The sequence below is a fragment of the Eurytemora carolleeae genome, unplaced genomic scaffold (assembly GCF_000591075.1).
Source record: "Eurytemora carolleeae unplaced genomic scaffold, Eaff_2.0 scaffold1113, whole genome shotgun sequence".
Classification (NCBI taxonomy): domain Eukaryota; kingdom Metazoa; phylum Arthropoda; class Copepoda; order Calanoida; family Temoridae; genus Eurytemora; species Eurytemora carolleeae.
Window position 1 is genome coordinate 1 of NW_019402173.1, and position 25,604 is coordinate 25,604.

Genomic DNA, 25,604 nt, shown 5'->3' on the forward strand with positions numbered 1-25,604 from the left:
CCCCCCCTCCTGGCTTAATCCTAGAATCCCCTTGCTAGAGTCGTGTTCTAATTGTTTTGCTTTTTGGGACAGCCAGTATATGTTCTGCATTGATTTACAAAAATTATCCAAATTTTGAGACGCCTATAAAATTAATTTAAAACAAGATATTAATTGCAGTATACATAAAGAGTTTGAAGCCAAAAAGATTAACAATTCTGTAAGTATTCACTTTACAAAGTCCTAATTTTACATTTTATTGTTTGATGAAATAATGATTTTAATTCACCTATAGCAAATACACACGTTTAAAGTTAATTTACAACTTTATAAAACAAAGAAATTGAAATGGATACGTCTAGGGACTATGCTGTATTAATGTGATGCACTGTGTATAATTTGTGAACATTTACATGATTTGTACACTTTGAACTCCCTTTCAGGCTGAAAGGGTCTGACAAAATTCATACCGAGGGATTGTTTAAATTCCACTCTAATATAATCTATATTCTTTTCTCTTTGCCTATAAGTCAAATGCCTTATTGTAGTCCAAACTTGAAAAAAAACATTTATTGGTCAATAAATTGGAAATTTAATAAAGTAACAAAAAATACATACTTTACATATATACTGATATTGTTAAAGCGTCCTACTTGAGAAGTTTGACACCGAGCTTTCTTGAGCATCTTTGGATGTTTCTAGTTGACGTTTTGCTCATGGTCAGAAACCTCTCTGGAGTACGTTTCATTCCACTGCAGTGTACTCATTCTTAATATTGCCTTCTAAATAATGATCCAATTCTTCTAAATGAAAATTAATTGTATTCACTTTCCCCAAACCTCATAGGTTTCTTTCATCACAAAAATGGTCTAAGATCATATCAATGATAACTATCCTACTATCTTACAATGCTACAACTATTATCAACCTAATCTGCCCAATTTCCATCCAAAAAATATTTGTATATTCCATTTGTATTACTTTATATAAGGTTGGTAAGCTTTCTTATTTTTCTATAGAGTGTTCATCTATGTAATAAAGCTCTTTACTTATATACATACATATGTTAGCTATAGCTGGCCGAACGGCTGAACCAAATTGGCTGCTATTTTTTGATGAGTGCCTGGGTGTTAAAATAGGCAAAAAAATAAATGTAAATGTTTTTCTCCAAAATTAGATCTTTTAAAATTCCACAGGCAACTCCATGCACCTCAGCTAGTTATTTAAACAAATCATGTTCGTTCTGTTCTTACTAGCAACTCACAGCTTTAAATACTGAGCAATTAGAAATGTGAATATATTTATAGTCAAACACATAGAATATACAATAAAATAGAATATATAAAATAAGTGCAAATCTAAATTTTAAAGGTATGTACTTTCTGATAATAAAGGCTGTAGTGACCTTGTTTCTTACAATACTAGAGACCTTAACTTTTTCACAACATAGGAATAGACAACAACAAAAATTAAGCATTAATTGTCCTCATCTGCCATTTTGAACTGGATAAGAACAATAAGGTATCCAAGCATAGTACTAAATGCAGAAATCATGCTTGACTTGCTGATTGTAAAGAATCCTAGAGCTGTTAGCTCTGATTCTTGTTTGCCTACAGACCATCTCCACTTGAGTTCTTCTTTCAAATCAGGGTCCAAACATTCATTAGCAGCAATTCTAGAGATTTGTGAATAATTATCATGATTATTTAAGATTTATGATTTAAGTACCTCAAAACATCATTTGCATTTTGTTGTTCTTCAAAGCATTCTTGACTTATTGATGTAATATTCCAAATAATAAAAACATTACTTATAGTATCCGCAACTTTTGTAATCGCAAAATCATTCACAAAAGCATAGCTGCAGTTCATGATCATAAGCAAAGATGTTGTATAGTGAAATAACAAACTGGGTCCTAAACCTCTCTTCAGGTCAACATAAGCATTAGAGACACTTTCAGATTCTTTCAGGAGAGTTTTAGTATCAGTCAATAAACTTAGGTTTTTACATTTCTTGACAAAATTAGATGTGAATACATTCATGAGAAAAAGGTTGGATAATAACTTCAAGGGAACAAAGAAGTAGTACACAGGAACTAGGAATTTATTCAATCCTTCCATAATGTAGATCACCACGATACAAACTCCTATACTGTAAACAAGGAACAAGGTAAGCTGGAGTTTTCTTGATGGGAGCTCCAACAACGGGATTGATCCACATTGTTCAACTAAATATGCTCCACATACTTTAAGAATCCAGTAATTAAGTAATGCTGTTATGGACCCTAGTTGAATAAACGCCAGTTTGGAAAAATATTTAAAATCAGCTTTGGATGGAATACCATTTTCATAATCTTGATACATCATGTACGCCTCATTCACTGAAGGCAAAACACACCACAATAAGCAACTGCAGAAAAATCTCCAGGATTTGATTTTCAGCTTATATTTTCCATTGTTCAACAGGCTAACAGGAACTAAGAGAATGTTTGCCATAAATTTGAACATTTTTCCAGCATGAGTTTCCTTTACAGAAATTTCTGCTGGCGAAGCATTGTTTTCCTGGGATACTTTCATTTTAATTTTATGATAACAATTTATATCTTGATACCCTTCTAGTTTAAGACTGAAACATCTACTTTCTTTCAGTATTGTCAGTTGGAACTAACCGCCCTGGCCATTGTGCAAACTCTCTGAGTAAGAATGGGTGGTTGAAAAAAAAACTGTTAGTCTGACAAATTTAATACTTGATGATAAATAAATTTTTTATTATTACATTGAAATAAGGATTAATAAAAAATACATTTTTAATTATTAAATTATAGAAGTTTTTTAATCTTATTTGGTATGGATTTTCTTTAATGAAACCTCCTTTTGTAAACAAAGAAACCTTTACGTAAAACTTTCGGTAAACTAAGTACTGCAATGAACTTTTTTACTTTAATAATTTATTTTAATTAAATTTTACAATATTTTTAAATTTCAATATGATATCAGATGAAACATTTTGACACTTCTATATTTCTTGTTTTTCATTCTTTCTTCTTGATCGTCCATTCCTTGTCCATCCTACAATCATATTTAGGCTAATTTTGAAAATAAAAATAAATGAATTTTTTGGATGTTTTCTGCAGCTAGCCAAATTTTTTCAATATTCTTTCTTGTTTGTTTTTAAATTTTGTTTCAGTCATGTTACTGAGTAAGCTCCTGCATTCTTAACATTCATAATGCATATTCAATAAAATTTTCTTGATGGAGGGGAAAGGGTGAGGGGGGCGTTGCGTTTTACACATTTTCCGGTTTTTTATCTCAAGTAGGACATAGAGGGGGGGATGGGATCTCTGCCATCCTGTTTATTTGTTTTTTTTTCGCTATCAATGAAAAAAATAGATAGTGTAAAGATCAAATCCCCTTCTAATTTTACCTGTTCAAAGTTTTCTTCTTCTTTCTTGTTTATCTTACTTTAAGCACCTATCTCTACTGTCAAGAGATTTCCCTTCCACTTTTTTCTGTCCAATTTCTTTTTTTTTCTTGCTTCTTGTTTCTGTTTTGTACACTTTATGGCCTTTCCAAATAATTCTTTTAACATCGAGTTGTGGAGCAGGTAGGAGAGAGATAAGGAGGTTTGTAGGAAGAAGGGTATAGGGGATTTTTCCCTGTGTTCCTTTCTTTTATACTGTTTCCCAGTTAGGGGAATTAAGGAATTTACCCATAACTGCACCCCTTATGCAAAATGGGAAGTTGTGATCCCTGAAAGCTCTCTTGAGAGGTATCTTCCATGACAGTCCAGTCCTCACATCTGGTCGAGTAAAAAACCGGTATCATTGTGCATGGCTTGTATTCCCACGAGGGGTTAAACTCCTCTTTCAGTGCACCAAGCTGAAGATGAAGTTTTGTTTTCAGCTTCCCCTGTAGGATACAAGATGCATAACTAAACTCAGCACTTCCCCAGCTGTAATTCTGGGACTACTAAATAGTAGGTCCATCCTGCATGAGAAAAGCAGGCAACGTTACTACAATGAACTAAAAAAGTGTGATCAAATTAATATTTACTTAAAGTCACAGGGACTTTAAGTGAATATTAATTTAATTTCTTTCTTGCATTTCTTGACAAAACAATTTACAGTTTTACACCCCCTCCTTGCTCGCAAGTTTCACTTGGTGCTCCCCATCCCAGTTTTATTGAGAGTTTTAGCCTCCCTTTTCAAATAAATGGATCTGCTCCTAGGAAATATCATGTGTAAAATATATGAGATATCACAGGAAGAACTTTATGTTTCATTTTAAATTTAGTTGCTAAATCTTTTAGAAACTATATAAGCATATAAAATTTAAATACTTTCAAATTGAAGTTTCATAAATAGGCGTAATTTTTAAAACATTTTGCGAAATTACTCTTGTAGAAATTAAGCGAACTTTAGGTGTAATTTTGCAAAATTGAAGTTTCGCTAATTATGCGTAATTATTACAAATTTTGCAAAATTACCTTGTAGAAATAACGCTAAATATAATGGCATAATTTCGCGAAATAAAAATTTTGCTAATTACGCATAATCATTACAAAATTTCGCGAAATTACATTGTAAAAATTAAGCAAAATTACATGAAATGAAAATTATTTCGCAGAACTGCACGCAATTTCGCGTAAGTGATCTGTTACGTTGGACACCTTAACTTAAAATACCACAATGTGAATATTGATCATTTAAAGTTTACATGTTCAAGATGTTTAATGTAAAATATATGAACTAAAATGATTAGTTTTTAAACATTTTGTAATGATTATATATTTTTAAATAGCATTTTTTATATATATTTATATATCAGAAATCAGCTATATATCCCCCCCCCCTTTCCCGGGATTTTTATGAATGTAATTTAAGTAGGTGGGAAAAAATAATTTTTCCATTTAAAACTCTTGTGTAATCTCGTAAAATAAACTCGAGTATTCACCATTTAAAAACTAAAAACTCGGTCCTAGAACTGGCATATGTGATCAAAATCGTTTACATTACCCTTGTTATAGGGTTTCCAGCGAAAAGAAAAAATTGTTTTCCGAAAAATGCGAAATTTACCCGAAACGGTTTTTCACAACCATTTCCCTTCATTTTTGCATTTGGTTTCAATATGTTTTGCAAAAAAGTGCGAAATTATCGCGAAATAGAAAATGCAAAAATTTCGCGAAAAAAATGCGATAGTTGGGCGAAAAAATAATGCTAAAATTTCGCAAAAAAAATAATGCGAAAATATCGCGAAAAAATAATGCGAAAATTTCGCGAAAAATGCGAACATTTTTCAAAATCAAGGAAAATTACATAGAAAGAACGAAAATTTCGCGAAAAATTACAGAATTTTTAAAAACAAATGCAAAATTTAAGAGGAAAAGTTGCGAAAATTCATTTATAATTAAAAGACTAAATTGTGAGAATACGACTCATTTTTAAAGAGGCCGATTGATCCGCGACTGAGATAATTGATGGATTAACACAGATTAAGAACGTCTAGGAGACATCAGACAATTAGATTTGCTTAGGGGGTGGCGAATGTCGGCCCCCGCCACCCCCCTGTATCCTCTGTTTGCTTGAAAATGCTTTCTCGACCGAATTAAGATCTTTCTTCTTAAGGATAAAATAAAATTGGGAAGAACCAAAAGAATTTGGAGAATTTCTTTTTGAGCAAAAATGTTGGAGCTACACTCTTAAGCAGCTGTAAAACCACGTTAGAAGGTCGGATGTGTAGTATAGCGGATTTGGCGTAGGTCAGAAGTGGAGTATAGCGGTTTTGCGCAAGTCGAAAAATAAACCATCCTTTATTCATATTAAAAATTCCTGAGAACTAAGACGACATTCGAATTATTAACGGTGCAGTTCGGCGATTTTTAGTGGCCTTGGGCTGTAATTCTTAGGCGAGGCAAAACAGCACGTAATAAGGGCGGACCAGTACAAGAAAATCTTGGTGTCCAACCTTCAAAATTTGGAACCTCAAGAAGCCGTGCCGGGTGAACAAATCGACAGGGGTCTCCTGCCATCGACGTCGTGCCGGGTTCTAAAGTGTAAAGCTGACTAGGAATATGTAAGGCGTGCTGTGTCGGTATTTTCAGGTCATCCATGGCGTGTCGGGTCTTTATTCCCAGCGAAGTCAGTCAAACCGTGTCGGGCCAGAAAAATTGTCTTGAAGGCGTGCCGGGTCCATTAAGGCAAACAGGGTCAAAAACAGGTTTTGTCTAGTTTCCTAACTGAAGGGGACACTAGCCGCCATTGTTACAACCACGCTTAGAGAGACAGAATCTCAATTCTTCTCTAATCAATTTTTAATTTTATTTATTTGTAAGTATTTTCTATTTAGTTACGTTTTTTATTTTAAGTTTTTAGTGTTTTCCTTTGTTCGGGTTTTCTATTTCCTTAGTTAGTTATTTTTAAGTTTTTAAGAAAATGTACTTATCTTCAGATTTTAAAATCCTGATAAAAGGTCCTAAAAACAACTGAACGGGTAGGTTTATAATTAATGTAACATTATTATGATTTTTTTAGTGAAATTGGATTAATTGCAATTGAAACTGAAATTCCATTTTCAGTTTTAATTTTATCGGTTTCATAAGGTTGAATTCAAGAATTGCCCCGATAATAAAGATTTTAAATACTTGATTTTAAACTTTGAAAAGTTTAAAACCTCCATTTCAAATTAGAAAGATGTTTGTTATTTTATATTACGGGTCCGTCCAAGTATACAATTTTTGGACCCCCGCTCCCCCCTCCTAACAATTTAGTACATGACCACTTTTTCAACAATTTTCAATAAAATTAGTATTTATTATTAATTGAGTTAGGTTAAGTTAAGACACTTTCTGGGCCGACCGTTGCGGCTAGGACAGGCTTGGGGGCCGAGCACTGCNCCCTAAAAACATAACGGGGGGAGGGTGTGACAGTTTATTTCTCTGCTTAACAGCATTAACAATAATCTAGGATTATTTAGAAGTTGTTTCTTTTGACACAAGATTAAAATTGTAATTTAAGCGAATTCTATTTATGTTCAATGTTTTTTTCTGAAATTAAGTTAACCCACATGTGTAAAACAAATTCCCAGTTAGTCCAAATAAAACCCTTTAGGTAAGTTTTTCAAAAGTATTTTTAGCAGGAGTTCAATGGAAAAGTTTTTTGATACTATGTTGAAATTCTTTGCAATATATGATACGTTAATTCGTAGGTTTTCTTAATTTAACCACGAACCTGAATGGGCCCCATACCCCCTCCTAATAAACTTTTACACAAGTTATTTGGCAATTTCCTATAGTAAGCTTTTAGGACCAGCTCCGCCTCCCCCCCCCCCGGGGCCCCTCCTTTAATTTTGGACATGTTTCATATATGTAACACATGGATATAATTGGTCATGTGGCTGCAGCCCCTCGCCTGTTTTAGCCTCTGCGCTCGGCCCCCTAGCCGTAACGTTCGGCCCAGGAATTGCCTTAACCTAACCTAATTCTAAAATAGTACACAATAAATAATAACAACTTTGCTGAAAATTAGTTTGTCTTGTACAAAATCGATAGAAGTGGGGGGGGGGAAGTCCCTATTCCCCCAACCCCTAAAAACATAACGGGGGGAGGGTGTGACAGTTTATTTCTCTGCTTAACAGCATTAACAATAATCTAGGATTATTTAGAAGTTGTTTCTTTTGACACAAGATTAAAATCTTCACCAGAAATCCTATATACATGAAGACAAAAAAGTGTCTAATATATGATCAAATACACATTTTTACAGTTAGTTACCGGCTTTAATAGCTACATTTCTAACATATAGAGGGTGTGTAAAAAAAATTGGGATTAGTGACGTTAAATTTTAATGTTTGTTAGTTTGCTTCGAATTTAATGTTAAAATCCGCCTCACTAGTTATTATTGTGTTTAAATAAACCCGTAGCATTTAAAATTTGAATATTTGGTCTAAAACCTGGCTATATCCGTTTTTTTATCCACCCTGTATTTTCTCAACAATTTTCAGAATTCTTTTTTTTGTAGTTGTATGAGTCAAAAAGTCGAACTTCCGAGTCTTACTGGTCACCGCACCAAAACCCGAAAAAGGGATGAGAAGAAGGTATATTTATATTTTCCTTAATATGTTTTTTTTACAAATTGTCGCAGCTCGTATGCATAATAAGTAAAGGATATGTCAGGAAACATTGGAGTTTAGAGAATACATGAAAATCATCGGAGCGATGATTGTCAAAGATTGTGTAAAAAAAGATTTGTAACAATTTTGTTTTTAAATAATTAGAATCCTAAGAAGAAAGAACACTACAAAGCATTGTGTTCTTTGTTGCTATTTCATTATTCATTGCAACAAAGAACTTACGTTTCGTACAGAATTATGGTTAAAAAAAAAAAATGCTTCACACAGTACTTACAGTTTAGCAACAAATAACGTTTTATTTAAATCTACAATTTAGTAACAAATACGTTTTATTTAAATCTAAAATCTAGCCACAAATAAAAACGTTTTATTTAGATTTATGATCCAACTGGATTTAGGGATTTCCTCGTCGAGTCTCTCGAGTCTACAGGTGAATTGCAAGATTTTATCTAAGTACATAACAGGGTTTGCCACATAGTATTAGACTTCAGAAACGTATGTGCAGAATTTTAACTGGCTGTTTCCATATATTTATGATGTAACTAAACTTAATATTTTCCTTTTTTCTTATCATTAATTAAGCAATAAAAAGATCATAATCAAGATATAAGACTAAAACTAACTTTGTAATCGTTAAATTTAAAGAGTTTTCGGGCGTTTTTTTCTTGTCATATTCTTTGTAGTGTAACCGTGTAAATTATGAAATTATTGAACTTAAAGAAAAAATATCAGTTTTGCCTTAAAACTGATTTTTGTAAAATTCATATATATGTTAAAATAATATTTTCTGTAGTGAGTTCATTTATCAAATTTTTTCTATTTATTGACCTTGTGATATATAATTGTGTAACATTTGGTGGAAATAAGGCTGTCGTCATGTGACATAATTTAAGCGACATTAAAGATTTTCAATTCACACGTATTGAAATATTCAATTTTAAAAATTTATATTCCTCCATATGAGGGGTTGATTAAAAGTTCGGCCGAAGATCTTTCTCTCATTTTTTAAAAAAACCCATGAGAAAAAATTGAAATATTAAGTATTCAGTTTTTTTTATTAAATTCTTATAACCTACATAAAAATATGAAAGAGAAAAAATTTCAGTTATTTGCCTTTTGTCTGAATTTCTAATCGTCAGGTTCTGACCTTTCTTTGTTTGTAGGTTCTGACCTAGAAGCACTGTTTAAATTCCTGGATGCTGCCGGGAACAAGACTGATTACGATTACAGGTTTAATATTTACGAACAGAATCGGGGAGGGGGGGGGGGGGGATTAGTAATGTGAATTTGAACAAATATGATCTCTCACATCCATCATTTTGTTAAAAAATATTAAGCTATTTGCATTGATAGAAATTTCCATTCCATCGTATGATCAAATCGATACTGTTTTCCATGAATTTGTAATCTTAATTAGTTCGTCTATCTCAAGGATGTAATGCAAGGAAAGTTATTTCAGAAGTACACATCTTTTGTACTGCAGTGAACTGTCTCTGGGCGGTAGTGTAAACATTTAATGCTTTTAACCTCCTCGGATACTAAACGCACACTGATGCATCTATTCTTGTTTACAAATTCCGCCCCAAGGAGAACTGGTTTCAACGTGAACGCAGAATATACACGAACGCAATTAACTTTCCTTGCATTACACCCTTGGTCTATCTAAACCTCAACTCAAATCAAAGACGTTTATACGTTGCTGAGTTAAGATTTTTGGTATACCTTCACCTATAATGCTCTGCTGAACTCGAAGATTGTCATTTTTTGAATTAATATTGGGAAGAAATACTGAAATTAGTCTTTACTAGCGCGCGGTTATTTATATGATAAAACGCTCTGATTTTAATTCCAAAATAAAGAATTTATTTGATTATTCAGGCCATGTTTATTATGTATCCTTGCCATGTTAATTATGTATCCTTGCCATGTTTATTATGTTTCCTTGCCATGTTTATTATGTATCTTCCNTCATTTATATTTAATTTTAGGAGGTATGGTGAAGCCCTGCTTGAGATTCTCATTGCAGGGGGACTGCTAGGTAATTAATTAATAATTTTTTTTTTAATAATTTGATCTTTTTATTGAATATTAAGTGGGATCGATTTTTTTCATTCCCCTAAATTTGTTTGGAATAGGAATGACCTTACATTTAAAAGCAACATTAAAGAAGATTTTTGCAAACCAAAATTGCCTCAAGGATACCGGTTTTTTTACTTCAAAGCCGAAAATTTTACTGATGTAAGTGAAAAACCTCTGAACTCGTCAAGTTTGGGAATCAAAAGATTAATATTGAAGAATTAAAAAACTTTTCAATTATTTAAAAATCGGATACAATTTGAAACATCTGATAAGAAAAAACAGTCTTTAAAAAATCAGTTTTTTAGCTTTTGGAACACGAAATTAGACTAAATATCGAAATGAAAACATGTGAGCAATATTCAACGGCTTCTTGTGGATATTCAGAATATTTACTTGTGCCACTTCTGAAGCTATTCAACTTTTTTCTGAATTTATTAAATCCGGGTTCAACTATATTTTAAAAAATGACATTAATTAAAACTGATGATACTATCTTTTATGCGACAGTTAGTATTATAATTATGATAATTTGATTTGATTCAATCTTAAAATTAAAAATACAATGAATTTATCTATTCTAATAATGTTTTTGGTTTTATAGAAGAAAAAAATGATTAGTTTTACATACTCGGTTAAGAGTGTGAATTTCGGTCTTCTAAAATTAGTTATTTTTTCTAAAGATGGTTCTACGAAATTTGTCACGGTTAAGTTAAGACTGTATTAACATGGATGGATCTATATTTAATTATTTTCAATGTAAAGATCTAATTTATAACAATTGTATTTAAAATATTTAAATATTTTCTTATCAAACTGATAACATCAAAAAGATTTGTATTATTTCATTTCTGTATCTGTTTTCATCGATGAAAACTCTGGGGTTAAATATTCCATCTTTCTTTTATGATTCATTTCTTAATTTTAGCTCCTGGCGGTAGCATTGCTAAAGATGGAGACAAGTTGGTTTCCACAAATTTCTGCGTCTTTCAGGACGCGACCGACCTTGATCGGATCAAAGCTTGGGATCAGGTAAATATCTAGGGATCCTCCTTATCATAGTTTAGATCCATTTCTAACATTCTAATTTACAAACAATAAGTATTCTACTGCTTACTTAAATTTTTCTATGAAGGTGTTCATCAAGCTGATGCGTCGGTACAAGTACCTGGAGAAGATGCTCACTGACGAGATGAAGAAGATTCTCGTTTATCTTAGGGGATTCTCAGAGGTAATTCTCATGCGAAGGGGTGGTTTAGGATAAATTCCAGGGTAACGGGAATAATTGAATTTTTGGAATCTTTTCTTTAAAATCAAAATTAAAGATGCCTTCTCTCTTTTTTCTGCTCCTAATTTTCCCAAGGGGGGGGGGGCTTATCTCTGTTCCCCAACTTTCCGTAGTGGAAACGCCCCCCCCCCCCCACATAAACTGCCTCTGCTCACGCGTCATCATTCGTTGAACACGTAGGATTTTTGATAATTAAATAACTGAACAACTGAAGTGTTTTTTCAAGTATTCCTGCAATTACAAAGTGGTATGTTTCATTTCAACAGTCTTATTTTTCAACATTTCTAACCTTTAAAACCATTTTTACGTTTTTTAACATTTGAAAAACGCTGCTTTCTATAAAATGACTGAAGCGTTGTTTCAATTGGCTTTCGATTTTCTTTAGTGGCGTTTTTATCAACAAGAGCAATCAGAAAATCTTACATGTCAATTTTAACAAATATTACATAGTCATTGCAGCTTAAATCCGCTTAGTCACCGAGGAACCATATTTGAAAAGCAAATAAACTTCATTGCTCGATTAAAAATGGGTTGTGAATTGGTTATGCCACTTAAGGTCACTATAGGTCTTAATCCCCTTGAGCTCTTTCAAAGGCCTGGTGATTTTCAAAAAATGGCGGATGTAAATATTAATTATTGTTTTTAGGAGCACAGGAGCCGGCTAGCTCAGATAACCGCCCTCTGGGTTGTCTCTGGACTGATCGCTCCCAATACCCTTGCTGTCGTCATCAATGAGCATCAGGTCGGTTTGTTTGTTTGTGCGATCATAACTCTAAAGCCCCTAGACCGATTTGTTTCAAATTTTGATTAGGGAACTCGAGGGAATCGCGGGAATTTTCTTCACTTTGTTTTAAGATTTTTAAAATGAGTAGGTCGACTTTTATAGGAAAAATAGATAAAATCATCATTTTCAACCAAGTGCGGGTAAACGGCAAGAATAACTACATAACTATATATATAAATGAATATTCGTGTGTTTTTTTATCATTATTATACAATTTTCTCAGATCTGTACCTTTATTGTTTCAATAAAAAGTTTGAAAGAGAAAAGAATAACTACAGGGGTGTAAATCCCCCCCCCCCCTGAAGGGGAAAGAAATCAAAGATCCCATAGGAGGGGAAGGGAAGGGAAAGGGGAAATGAAAGGATAAGGGGAAGGGTGAGGAAAGGGAAGATAGGGAGAGGTAAGGGATTGAAGTGGATAGGTAGGGAAGGAGATATTTAGGGAAGAGGAAAAGTAGGGACGGGGAAGATTGAGAGGGAAAGAAGAATATAGGGAAGGGAAGTAGAAGGGGAAGGTAAGAGGAAGGTATGGTAGATAGGGAAGGGCAAGGTAGAGAATCGATGGAAGGTTGGCAGATATAGAAGTGAAGGAAAGGGGAATATAGGGAAGGGAAGGGCTGTAGCTCTTTACCTTAACATAACTACATAGTTCAAAACTTGATAAAAAATCGCGTTTTTCATGAATAATTTTCCCAAATAGTCGTAATGCAGCATATCAAAGTCTTAAAATTTTTCGCTCTTCGCGCACAACTATATAACAAACATGATAAAAGAATGCTCGACATTAATCAATAATTTTTCCAAATAGTCAAATATACTAAAAAGATTCATAAATTCTCCCCCAAGAAAAATTATGGGAAATAAATTCGAAGAATACTCCTGGACAGACAAAAAATCAATCCCGTCTTTTTTGCCATTGAAACCATATTATTACCTAAAATTAAAAAAAAATTGCACGCGACGCTATTTATGCTTTTTAAAATGCATCATTTAAGGGATTACTATGCACAACAATACAAATCTTAAATTATTTCTTCTTATTTATCGAATTGGGGGAAGTAAAACAAATGGAATTATATACATCCCTGATTAAGTAAGATATACCTGGGCAGCGCCGGGTCCCCAAGCTGTTATATCATATTCCAGGGGTGAAAAATTATGTCGATTTGATATAAAAAAAAACAGATTCCAGATTTCAAATTTGTCTTTTATCAGGTTAAGGACGGAATTGCTCTTAACTTCATCCTGGAGATTTTCGCTACAGTGAAGGCTGAAAAGGTGAATTGTACAAATTTCCTATAATTCTCTCAATTACAGTGTTCTTCTAGTTCAAGGGTAATTTATTCATTAAAATTAAAAAATAAACGCAAAATGAGATTTTTTAATCCATTTTCCTAAAAATTCTGAGGAAATCTATTAAAAAACATTCCATACAAACAGTGCTTAGGATCCATTTAATTTTGATGCGGATCTTGGATCCGTACTGGAAAAAAATGGATCCGGATCCAGGTCATTTCTTTAAGATTTACTGAATTTTTGTAGTGAAAAATAATTTTCAAATTTTTTGTTTTATGAGGAAATTTTTATAATCTCTATTTTGTCAAAAGTTCAGATTTGGGTTTTAGGAGTAAATAAGTTTTATTTGCAGTTTTTGGTCGATATTTTACCTCTTGGATGCGGATCCGTGGATCCGCATATTTTTGCGGATCAGGATCCTGAGCCCGCGATTTAAAAACTTCGGCTCGAGTCGTAATTCCTTAAACCCGACTTTAAGACCCAATCTTAGATTCAACTCTGACGACAGCTTGTGTCACGTGATTGACAGCTGCGAGATCTTAGGCTCGACTTAAGGAGTTAGGCCTAATGAAATAAAACCGACCTTGGTTGGTTTTAGTGGAGAATAAGGCTCAATGTTGGGTCTTATTCTCATCAAAACCCGGAATGCGCCAATTCCAACTATGAAAATCCGCCAAATACAAAATTAAACCGGTTTTATGAACTAAACTCTGTTGAATATTAGATGCAACTTAAATCCGAAAGCCCGAGCCGTAAATAAGGCTCAACAACAGCTAAGACCCGAGTCGTATTTTCTTGAATTTTTTAAATCGCCGGCTCAGAGCTCGCGATTTAAAAGCTTCAGCTCGAGTCTTAATTTCTTAAACGCAGCTTTAAGACCCAATCTTAGACCCAACTCTGACGACAGCTTGTGTCACGTGATTGACAGCTGCGAGATCTAAGGCTCGAACTTAAGGAGTTAGGCCCAATGAAAATAAAACCGACCTTGGTTGGTTTTAGTGAAGAATAAGGCTCAATGTTGGGTCTTATTCTCATTAAAACCCGGAATGCGCCAATTCCAACTATGAAAATCCGTCAAATACAGAATTAAACCGGTTTTACGAACTAAATTCTGTTGAAAAATAGATGCAACTTAAATCCGAAAGCCCGAGCCGTATATAAGGCTCAACAACAGCTTAGACCCGAGTCGTATTTTCTTGAACTTTTTAAATCGCCGGCTCAGGAAGCCAAAATCTAACGGACCCGGATCCTAAGCACTGCATACACATAAGTTTTCTTTATACATATTTTTAGTCATCCTCCACTGTTGTGACCCTGTTGAAGAGATCAGGATTAGAACTCAACCTGGAGCTCCTTTTCCCTCCCAACAAGAGAACTCCTGAGAATATCAAGAACAGTTTCTTGTCAGCTGATCTCCTAGATGTAGTCACTTACCTAGCGAACCAGGTAGAGATTGTATACATACACAGGGTTACTCACCTAGGATGAGACCTTAAAGACGACCAGAAACTTTTCAAATATGACTTACAAGGATCAATAAAGTATTTTGTCTTGAATATTGTCTTTTTTTGGCTTTTATTGGCTTATTTAATGACTTTGCAAGGATTAAAACCAGTTCAGTTGCAGAGAATCGTAAAAATTAGACAGTATAAATTATGTTCAATGGTCTCTGAAGTATCATCCATTGTTGGCAGCCCTGTATATATATGTACATTGAAACGGCTGAACGAATCTATTTTCTCTGAAAGAAAATTATCATAATTATGTTTTGTTTCGCCAAACAAGAACATCTTCATGTTTAAAATTTGATCTAAATGTTGTTACTCTTGTCTAGTATGAAATGATAAAACAAAATGAACGATAACGATGAATGATGGATGACAATAACAATGACAATATTTTCAGGAGAATGCTGGCGCTAAGAAGGATATTCAGCGTAGTTTAAGAACCAGTATCTCCGAGGGAAAACCTGTAAAGGAGATTATTGTAGAAATGAGGGAAAGTGTCAAGAAGAACGGTCTTCAGGTAATTAAAAAATCTCCTCTGTTTGACCTCTGTTTAGGAAGCTGAGGCTGTATCTATGATCTGGTCTGCTATTATGACCTCTAATGACCTCTGTTTAGGAAGCTGAGGCTGTATCTATGATCTGGTCTGCTGTTATGACTGCTGTTGAGTGGAATAAGAAAGAAGATCTGGTTCAGGTAATACTTGCTTCACTCGCGTCTATTAGTCATGCGTTATGAGCATGCCTAATATCTTGGAAGTTGAACTCATTTCATTAAAGGGTTGTGAAATCACTTATCTTGTTAAAGCATTTCAATCAACTAACCCTTTAGGGGTAAAAAATAGTCTTAAAAATCTTCATTTTTATCAAAATTATTTTTTTTCCTTGCTTAATTGAGGAAAATGAAAGATTATTAATGGAAAGTATAAAATTTATTGTTTTGGGGTCACTCGTTATGAACTCGACAAAGCTAATATAAGTGCCATTTTTTTATTTTTTTTTCTGTAAGATTAATTTTTGTAACTATTATTTTATTTTACTTACTGCATATGCTTAAAAATTAAATTCATATCTTCTTACCTCCCAATTTTTTATGAGGCCACCCTCCAATTTTCGCAACCAATAATTTGGAGATTTCATATAATGTTTATAATGTTTGTGCAAAGTTTTATTTTTGGCATTTACTTGCTAATTTCAGTACATTTTTTGAAAAAACAAAACAACTAAGTTGTCTCTTTTGTAAGAAAAGTTGTCTTTCTTGTTTGAAAACTTCCTCCATTTAATTTTGATACGGATCCGGATCCATTTAATTTTGATGTGGATCCGGATCCATTTAATTTTGATTCGGATCCGGATACATTTGATTTTGATGCGGATATGGAACGTTCTTTTTATGCTAAAAAGTTCAGATTTGAATTATGAGAGCAAAATATTTTGCCATTTTTGGTTGATATTTTGCCCCTTTGATCCGGATCTTCATATCCAAATGTGGCGGATCCGGAATCTAAGCCCTGTCAATTATTTGTTTTTAACATTTTTTAAATAAGCATTCTTGTCCTAGGATCAAGCCCTGAAGCATATTAAGCAGTTTATCCCTCTATTCGCTGCATTCACCACTTCTGCCAAATCTGAGATGGTCCTACTCAATAAGATTCAGGTAAGTCTTTCTCATTATACTCGTATTTTCGAAATATAAAAAACAGGGTTGTACACTGTACACTGTACAATTTACATATAAATCCAATTTTCTATTCCTAAAGGTTTGATATGTAGAGGTTTTGAGCTCCCTTTCCTTCGCTTCTTATTCTTCCAAATTTCCTTAGACTCCCCACTAAAGAATTACCCCATTCCCTTTTCTTCTTTCTCCTCCTTTACCTTTAACCTTTGCCTATTCCGCTCCTGTTTTCCTTTGCCCTTCCACCTGTTCTCTTCCCCTTCCCTTATTTTTGGGTCTGATTTCTTTAAAAAATTGTTAACAACCCTGAAAAAAATGGATGCAAAGTTTTTCTATTTTATTTTAAATTGACAAAAAATCTTCTAATTTTATCTTTCTGTTGAATCTACGTCTCCCATTGGAGTTAAATATTCGTTATTTTGACTTTTTCATTTAAAGGGTTTGTTCGTGCCAGGCTTAGACCTTAATCAAACATGAATAAATCCTCAGAATCTCGAGCAGAAATCTTCAAGTGACTTAAATTGAACGCACAGCTGAATATTAAGTGTGGATGAATATCTCTTGTATTTTTGTTCAAATGATACGTCGCTTGAAATTAAATGACCTTGTAAAATAATTATTTGAACGTTTGCGGCCCAATGACTTACAAATCTGAAAAAAAAATTAACTTCCCGACCCGCGTTAACGATAAGAGTTGAAAGGTTGCATCAACGGTATTCTTATGCGATTTTCTTTCAAGGATTTCTGTTATGACAACCAGAACTTCCTGAAGTGTTTCAACAAGATTGTTCTTCTTTTCTACAAAAGTAAGATTTTCTCTCATTACATTTCTCGTTTTATCCAAGTTTTTCGCTTCAAATTTGAATTATTTTTACCCCCTTAAATTATTATTTTATTTAATATTTATATTTTACATTTTTATTAAATATGTATTATAAAAGTGTGAAAGAAATATACAAAAAATGTGCTTTATTAATAAAGCTGACGCCAGAACTATTAGTTTATTTTTTATTCGTCTTTTAATTACCTAATCCGTTGTAAACAGCTGCCATAAATTATTTTAAAACAAATTTTACCTTTTTAGCCTTAAATAGACAAACATTTTTAGCTTTAGATTTTTAGAGTCTGTGGAGTCAGATTTGCATTTTAATTTCATGCTAATCAAACAATTTCGGCGATAAGAACGAAAAAGCACAATTTAGGTTTTAGAAAGAATTTTGATTGAAGGGAATCAGGCTCACAATTTCCTTTTTCTTTCAAAGTTCTAAAATGAATAGAGAAGCCAGAAACTAAAACATAATTTGTTCACTTTTCAGCCGAGGTTTTATCTGAGGAAGTGATCTTGAAGTGGTACAAGGACGGACACGCCCCCAAGGGGTGGACTGTCTTCATGGGACAGATGAAGAAGTTCATCGAGTGGTTGGAGCACGCTGAGTCAGGTAAAAATCGGACACTGGTCCCTTAAATATTTTTATATTTTCTAACCATAGTTTTTAGACGAAGACAATGATGAATGGTAATATGAAGAAAAAATGGAATAAATTGGAAGATACTTAAAAAAAGATGTTCCAGACAAATGGATTTATCATTTCCTTTAAGTTTTTAAAATAAATGAATTAATTCATTCCGGTCGTAAACCCTCAAATATAGGGATTTAGTTTATAAAGTTGACAATTATGGATGAAAAGTGTTTTTTGATAAAATTGAAATTAACGAATGAATAGTGGTTTAGTCGATAGGTGGATACTTGACAACTACCAATGAATAGTGGTTTTGATGTTAAAAATAATGAATGACTGGAACCCCGCGGTTATGTTAGGTATCAAGAATCAGCGAGTAGCTCTGAGTCTACCTGTCCTAGCCGCAGTTACAAGTTCAGCACAACATCCATGGATTCAAGTAATACAAAACAAGCTCGCCGGCATTAGCATTTTTAAGAAATTTATTTTTATTTTTTATTTTCCAAGTTTGATTTTACATCTAAATTTATTTTCGACGCAAAAATGTTGGTTCTTAGAATCTGTGGTTGGTTAAAGAAGCTGATAACTCACTTCAGCTCGCGGCCCAGTCTGTAGACCCTAACCTGAGTGAACCTGAAGCTCAAAACATTATCCCAGAGCTGATCCTACGAACCTGCGAATCTATTCTCAACCGAGGAAATATTATCAAGTTGCTCGGCTCGGGGTTTCAATATGGCATTCTTTTATGGTCTTAATTTAAAGTTAATTTTAGACATAATTGACTTTTAGCATAATTAAAGTTTCATATTTTGAAAGCTTTTCCAACATTGCTTTTATTTGTTTTGAAAGCTAATAAAATTTCTTTTTTTAATTATAACTTGATAAACCCGTAGGATGCACTGACTCGACTGGTTTAGTTTGTCTAGTGCAGAAATCCTTAAAATTATCACTAACTCCGCAGCTTACTGAGGCATATCTACAAGTATGATTCTTATTACCAGTGCTTAGGATCCGGATTAACAAAAATATCGACAAAACTAAAGAAGTTCTATTTTCAACGATTTATTAAGTTTAAAAGATCTGGATCTGGATCAATTTTTTTCCGGGCGGATCCTAAGCACTGCAGAGCATATTACAGATTAAAAATTTTAATTGTTCTTCTTTTATTTTTGAACCGGTTAATCTTCTCTTAGGTTTTGATAGTTCAAAAACTTCTGGAAATCTCGAACCTGGAGTTAATGGTCGAACTAGCGGAATTATTGACAGAATATATTCCAACGGAAGTTGAAAATTGGGTAGCGGAATATTTGGAACATGAAGAATGGAAATACGTTCAGGCTGAGGTTTTAATACAAATTCAATTGAAACCCAAAAAAGTTAACTTATAAAACGTCTCTTTTATGTGTTTTCGCTTATTACCTTGGTTCAACGAGTTCTGCAAACACTTAAAAACTTTAGCTTTTGTCAGAACTTACTTTCTAGAACTTTCTTTAATTTCTTTGAAACTTTTTAACCCTGAGAACTATTCCCCGCTGTATCCTGCTCCCAAGTTCCTAATTCAACTTTGCTCTCAGAGCAATATTCTCTTCACTAGAGCAACGGCTGTCTTTCAAACCATACTCAGGGATACGCCAGATATGTGAGATATATGTTATTTATTTTTTGGTTTCCGAGAGCAGATGCATTTGGCATTTTTAAGTTATGACATTTCGCTTTAATTATACCTTTCTGAAAAGAAAGTTAATAACCTTTGATTTACATTTCCACCATGGGCCTTAGTTGTGTAAGCTGTATTATTTGATTTCTCATAAATAAAATACGGTTAATTGCTATTCAGAGGATTAAAGGACTGTTAAAAGGTTATTTGTATGAACTAAGTACACTGTTACAAATAGATGGACTCCCCCTCCCCCCGAATCTGATTAGCAAATGTTTTATTATTCTATTCTCAATTGTATCGGCCAATTAGGGAGACTGGCTTTAATGCCAAGATACTGCATCTATACAGATCATTTCTAGTCAGTGTTCTCCAGTTTTCCAGGAAAATTCATAACACAATAGAAGCATTTGTAACGATATTGGAATTATTGGCTATATGATGTTTTGAATTTCAACCATTAATTCTTTCAGCAGTTTCTCTTAGATGAAAAAAAAAATAAAAAAATTTGTGGATTTACAATGTTTTTTTTTGTGGATTTTCAAAATTTTACGGGGAAAAAATATTTTCTGAGCACTAATAAACCTTCCCTGAGGTCAAGCGAGGTCCCACATCAAATTTTAATATGAATTATTTTTAAATTCCTAAACCTTATTTCCCATCGTTAAGTAAATTTTGATCTAAATTTTTTTTTTTTTTTAATCTTAAGACTGTTTTGAGGTTTAAAATTTAGAAATAACTTTAGTCATTTTGGTTATTTTGAACATAGGATATCCTTGAAAATCGGAATTAATTTATGAAATTTTATCAGTGACCCTATTTCTTTGTTCCCGGGTCAACTGCGGGGTTTAGCTAATCAGCTTCTCCGATCTCAAGATTTAGCTGATATATCTCTCTCCTCTGATACTGATACTAGCTCCGGTATTGAGAGCACACGAGGCACTATTCAACAATTAGTCAAACAAGCCAAGGATTCAATCTTCAACTTGTCAATTAAGATAATTAGAAAATTTCCTCAGCCTAAATCTTGTTCTTGTTTTTTTCTAAATAGATTAAGAAGAAATATTTCCCTACCCGGAACCATTGGACACAGGGGAAATATATAACCACCCCAATTTCTAGACATCTGTTGATTTATAAACTCTAATTAAACGGCTACATGCTAAATCTCTTAAAAGCTTGATAGGCAGGGCATTCCACGTCAATGATCCTTATGTGACTACCTGTTTTATGTCAAAGATAAGATGCATTTAAAAATTGTCTATTTTCTTTGGTTTGATTCTTGTCCTGAAAAAAGGAAGATATTAAGACTATTTTGATATGGACATATTTCCCATCCAGGGTTTATATTTTATTTTTTACTAGCTATAGGGCCGTGAAATAAAAAAATTAATTTTGGAAGAAAAAAAAATCCATTTTCAATGTAAGTTACCCCAAGGTGGTTACCCATGGGTTCACTAAAAAAAATTCAGCCCATACGGTCCAGCAGTCTGGGCGGCTATAGGGAACTTATACAGGAATGTCTTGTGTTATTATGTAGATTAATGTGTACCCCCAATGCATTTTTAAGTTATAATTTATTTATTTCCCACAATTAAATATAATTTCTCTCCCAGAAACATACACCCAGTTCCTCTCTCCGCATGCATATTAATCCTTACATAATTTACATACATTAATACATTTAAATGATGGAAAACATTCAGCTTTTTTCATTATTTTTTAAGATTGAAGATTTTAAAATCAGATCACGTGTCCCTGGTTGAAATTAAGCCTGGAGAATCCTCTCAGTGTGCTGTACCCGCATATATTTTCCTCAAGTTTCATCACTACATTAGGTTCATTCATCATATGGAATATTGTTAGTTTTATGTACACGTATAAGTAACACGCGGGTTTATTAATAAGATTTTCAGATTTCCTTAAACTCTGAGGGAACAAGTAAATTAAGATATGTTTTGAATAATGTAAACTGAGATCCAATATTAGAATTTTCTTCATTTGTCTTCGTCTAAAAATCTATGAAATTCACTTTGACATAATTTTAATTTTTGTTTGTTTAGAATCGGAAGAGGAGGATTCAGATGAGGAGTAATGTTTGATAAACGCCTCCTTGGTCCAGTTTACACCTCCCGCCCTACTAGCTGGACACATTCAACCTTCTAGACACGCCTAGTTTCAGGACTTATCTCTAGTGATTCATCTGTACACGCTCATTTCAACCAGCGCTGATAATTTCTTATTTCAAAAAATGTAATTTCAAGTTTATCTGTCCCACATATCTTTTATTGTGCAACCTAATGATATTTTGATGTTCGAATACTCGAGTTCTTTTTTATTCATCCGAGTTCATACCCTACCACCAGTCTATGCATTTTTCTGTGGACAAACCGGTTTTTCGTGTTGCCAAACTGGTTTCTTTAAATGTGAACAATTGAGGATTATATTTACATTTCTACTTTTCTAGAATAGGTGTCAAATCAAGGAGGTGGATCCAAAATAAACCATTTTTCATATTGAACTTTTAATCTTTTAAGAGAGAGAGAACTGTTTTCATAGTTAGATATTTCAGAGCACAAAACTTAAGTTATAAACCAGTTTTAAACTCTGGTTTCACGACTGGGGTTATTCAGTTTTGTGGACATCAATATTTTTGATCAAAATCTACACAAATATCAAGGTCCCCCCAAAAATGGAATTCGGTAGTTTCGTTAGAGCAAGGTTATAATGTAAGGTAAGTTATTTCAGAGGTGAACTCATCTTTTGTACTATCAAAGGGCGGTAATGTAATCACAAGACGAATGTCGAAGCCTGACATGGGATCCATCTTTCACATAAAAAATCAATGAAATATTCTGGTCATAGGAAACCATTATGTGAAATATCAAAATTCAATGCTATTAACCTCCTCGGATACTAAACTAACACAGATGCAACTATTCTTGTTTACAAATTCCGTCCAGAGAGAACTAGTATCAATATGTACGCAGAGTATACGTAACTTCAAGAAACTTTCCTTGTATTATAACCTTGAGTGAGAGCATCAAACGGACAAAAGACGTAATAATGCATAAGTTGTTCCTAGCATCCATGAAGTACCGTAATTTAGGTCTTGTGGGAGTAATTAGTATCTCTCTCAATTTTGGCAATATTTTGTTGACGGATTTCAAAACATATTTGGCCAATTACTTAGACGTTCTACCATAGGCACGCCATGGTTACGCTTTACCAGAGTAGTGTAGATAGATAGATACGATATATAGTTTTACCTTTGGTAACATGAATAAGAAATCGTATAATTTTGGGTTGTCGGAGATCGTAATGTTACTTCTGTCCTTCAGTACTTCCGTCCTAAATTATATAGTTGGTGGAATTCTTGAATTTATGTTCAGTGTGAACTTTTCACAAGGAAATAATATAACAATTATTCAGATAAAAGTATAACCCATAATTTTTCATCCATTTCTATTATTACTAGATGGTTAAGACAGTTCTTTTCAATCAATTACCGTGTGGTCTACGTTACGTTCTATTACAGATCGTTCCAATATTATTGAAAACGCGTTCTATGTGTTCGTTCTTTTTTAGTGTAATCTTGCACCCCTCCCTCATAACAGACCTGAGCAAGGGCTTATAAAGGGGGGTAGTGCTCCCCCCCCCTTAGAACTCAGAGCTATCACACACGCAAATAAACGAAGAGCTTTATTTATAGATTACAATTTTTCACAACAGAAACTGTTATGAGTTAAAAATACTTTTTGAACCTTTGTACTTTTTTCATCTCATAGAATTGAAGTTTAATTGTTGAGTTTTTATTTTCAAAAATGTGTTTTACTATCTCAAGTTTAAACACTAACATGACAATATAATAAAATGTCGATTTTTTTGGCACGTGTTTTTTTCTGCTAGTTTTGTTTGAAGGAGAGATAAAGTAGTACTTGCAAGGAAATTGGACTGTTTCTGTACCTTTTAAGTATCTTACACTAGAATAGTTATTGAAAATCTTAAACCCAGCGGTTGAAAGAAAAAAGTTGCTGAAAAATCTTAAAACCAGCGGCTAAAAGGAAAAAAAAATTTTAAGAAAAACTTTGTTTCATAGGTTGAAAGCAAAAAGTTGTTGAAAATCTGAAACCCAGCGGCTGTAAGCAAATAAATGCATTTTCTCAGCGGTTGCAGGAGTTGAAGTGGATAAAAATGTTAGGAAAAATTATCGATTTTAGTGGTTGAACAAATTTAAGATTTGAGGAAAAAAGGTGCATTTCTTATTCTAGACTGCGTAGATTTCAGTATTTTTCTTCAAAGTATATATCTTTCATATATATCTACATGTATATACATCAAGTTGTAATCTCTGTTTGTTTGTTTGCATGCCTGATCATAACTCAGGAACCCCTGGACCGATTTGCCTCAAATTTTGATAAGGGAACTCGGGAGAACCACGGGAATGTCCTTAGCTTGGTTTTGAGATTCTAAGTGGAGTGGTTTGACTTTCAATGAGAAAAATCGTAATTTAAGAATCAAGTGCGGGTAAACGGCGGGAGTAGCTATGAGTACCCTGGGCAACGCTGGGTTCTCAAGCTAGTATATGATAAGTTTGTTATAAACGTAATCATGTACAAATTCACGAATAAAAATCTGACTTCTTGTGAACTCAATCCTATTAAAAGTTAGTTTTGAGTCATGTTTGTATATATATATATCTTCATTACAAAATAATTATATTATTGAGAAATGATTGAAGGGAAGTAGGTCAAGTTTTATTAAAAAGAGCTGTAACACTACCCTGTATGCCAAAATATGGAAAAATCACGAATGAATGTCTAAAATCTAAATGTTTCGAAATCAACAAAACCCCATTTTATATTTGTTTTGAGTCATATATTTAAGGACAGTCAAGAAGGCTGGACACAGAGCAAGCAGTAGTCAGTCATGGTTCAGTGCAAAAACAGTGTGCTACATAAAATAATTCAGATTTGGCCAAATTATCTTATAATTGCTTAAAATTGCTTTTACCCAGTGAGAGTTTAAAGGAATTAAATATTTTTTGTTTTATTGTAATCAGTACATTCAAACATCATAGATTTCTTATTAAACTTGCAGGGTTACCCGCAAAGGATGACCTGATATTTTTTTTAAATGATTCAAAGGTTAAAATTGGAGTTTTTCCAAATAGCTTCTAGTACAATAGATGGCAACGTAGAATTTGTACACTCTCAGTACAGCTGTATTCTTACGTCACAAGTGTAAACTTAGTTTTTGTGTCCGACAAAATTATTAATAAAAGTGATAATTTAAGGATAGAGTGCTTATCTCACAGTAAAATAAGTGCAGATTTATATGTTCTTTATTTTCGGTTTTTAAATTTTTTATTTAATCTTGGAAAACATGTCAGCTAATGAGAGACAATTTCGTTTTTCTTTTTATATTTGACACTTGTGACGTCGTGAATAATTGATCCATTTCTCTGTTGCCACCTACTGTAATCTATTTGGATTTATCATTGAATGTAGTCCTTAGCGGATATACGGCCTTATTTGACAACGAAAAAAACATGATTACGACTGAAGGGAACTGCATGCTGGGACTTTATATAAAGTATCAAATTAATACTGTAGAATTGTCTCTTTAGTCTCATGCTTTGTGGGTAACTCTGTTTAATATGAATCAGTTTGCAGGATTTTAGAGTATTTGGTGTTATACGAAAAAATGTATATGTTTCTTTTATAATCATTCCCAACCTATATTTATAAGTGATTTAAT

At 33.2% G+C, this 25,604-nt stretch overlaps 2 protein-coding genes across 4 annotated transcripts; one reads left to right on the forward strand and one right to left on the reverse strand.

Annotated features, from left to right (window-relative positions):
- Positions 1 to 1,370: 1,370 nt before the first annotated feature.
- On the reverse strand, positions 1,371 to 2,579 carry LOC111718106 (gustatory receptor 68a). Its single transcript, XM_023493608.1, has 2 exons — positions 1,708 to 2,579; positions 1,371 to 1,654 (listed from the first exon to the last, which is right to left on the reverse strand). The coding sequence occupies exons 1-2, from the start codon at positions 2,553 to 2,555 to the stop codon at positions 1,456 to 1,458; spliced, it is 1,047 nt and encodes a 348-aa protein (XP_023349376.1). The 5' UTR covers positions 2,556 to 2,579; the 3' UTR covers positions 1,371 to 1,455.
- Positions 2,580 to 6,194: 3,615 nt separating this feature from the next.
- LOC111718105 (protein krasavietz) lies at positions 6,195 to 22,365 on the forward strand. Of its 3 annotated transcripts, none has more exons than XM_023493604.1 (24): positions 6,195 to 6,304; positions 7,994 to 8,069; positions 8,481 to 8,535; positions 9,245 to 9,335; positions 10,094 to 10,143; positions 11,110 to 11,213; positions 11,317 to 11,412; positions 12,116 to 12,211; positions 13,468 to 13,530; positions 14,842 to 14,994; positions 15,454 to 15,573; positions 15,672 to 15,749; positions 16,614 to 16,709; positions 17,467 to 17,533; positions 18,044 to 18,166; positions 18,547 to 18,626; positions 18,745 to 18,883; positions 19,081 to 19,169; positions 19,381 to 19,530; positions 19,708 to 19,811; positions 20,157 to 20,228; positions 20,656 to 20,815; positions 21,592 to 21,682; positions 21,908 to 22,365. In XM_023493604.1, exons 2-24 carry the CDS (start codon positions 7,998 to 8,000, stop codon positions 21,937 to 21,939), a joined length of 2,181 nt encoding a protein of 726 aa, XP_023349372.1. In that variant the 5' UTR covers positions 6,195 to 6,304; positions 7,994 to 7,997; the 3' UTR covers positions 21,940 to 22,365. The 3 variants fall into 3 exon arrangements, with proteins under 3 accessions (XP_023349372.1, XP_023349375.1, XP_023349373.1); XM_023493607.1 differs by having other exon boundaries at positions 6,196 to 6,304; positions 9,269 to 9,335; XM_023493605.1 differs by lacking the exon at positions 6,195 to 6,304 and adding an exon at positions 6,374 to 6,467.
- The last annotated feature ends 3,239 nt before the right edge of the window (positions 22,366 to 25,604 follow it).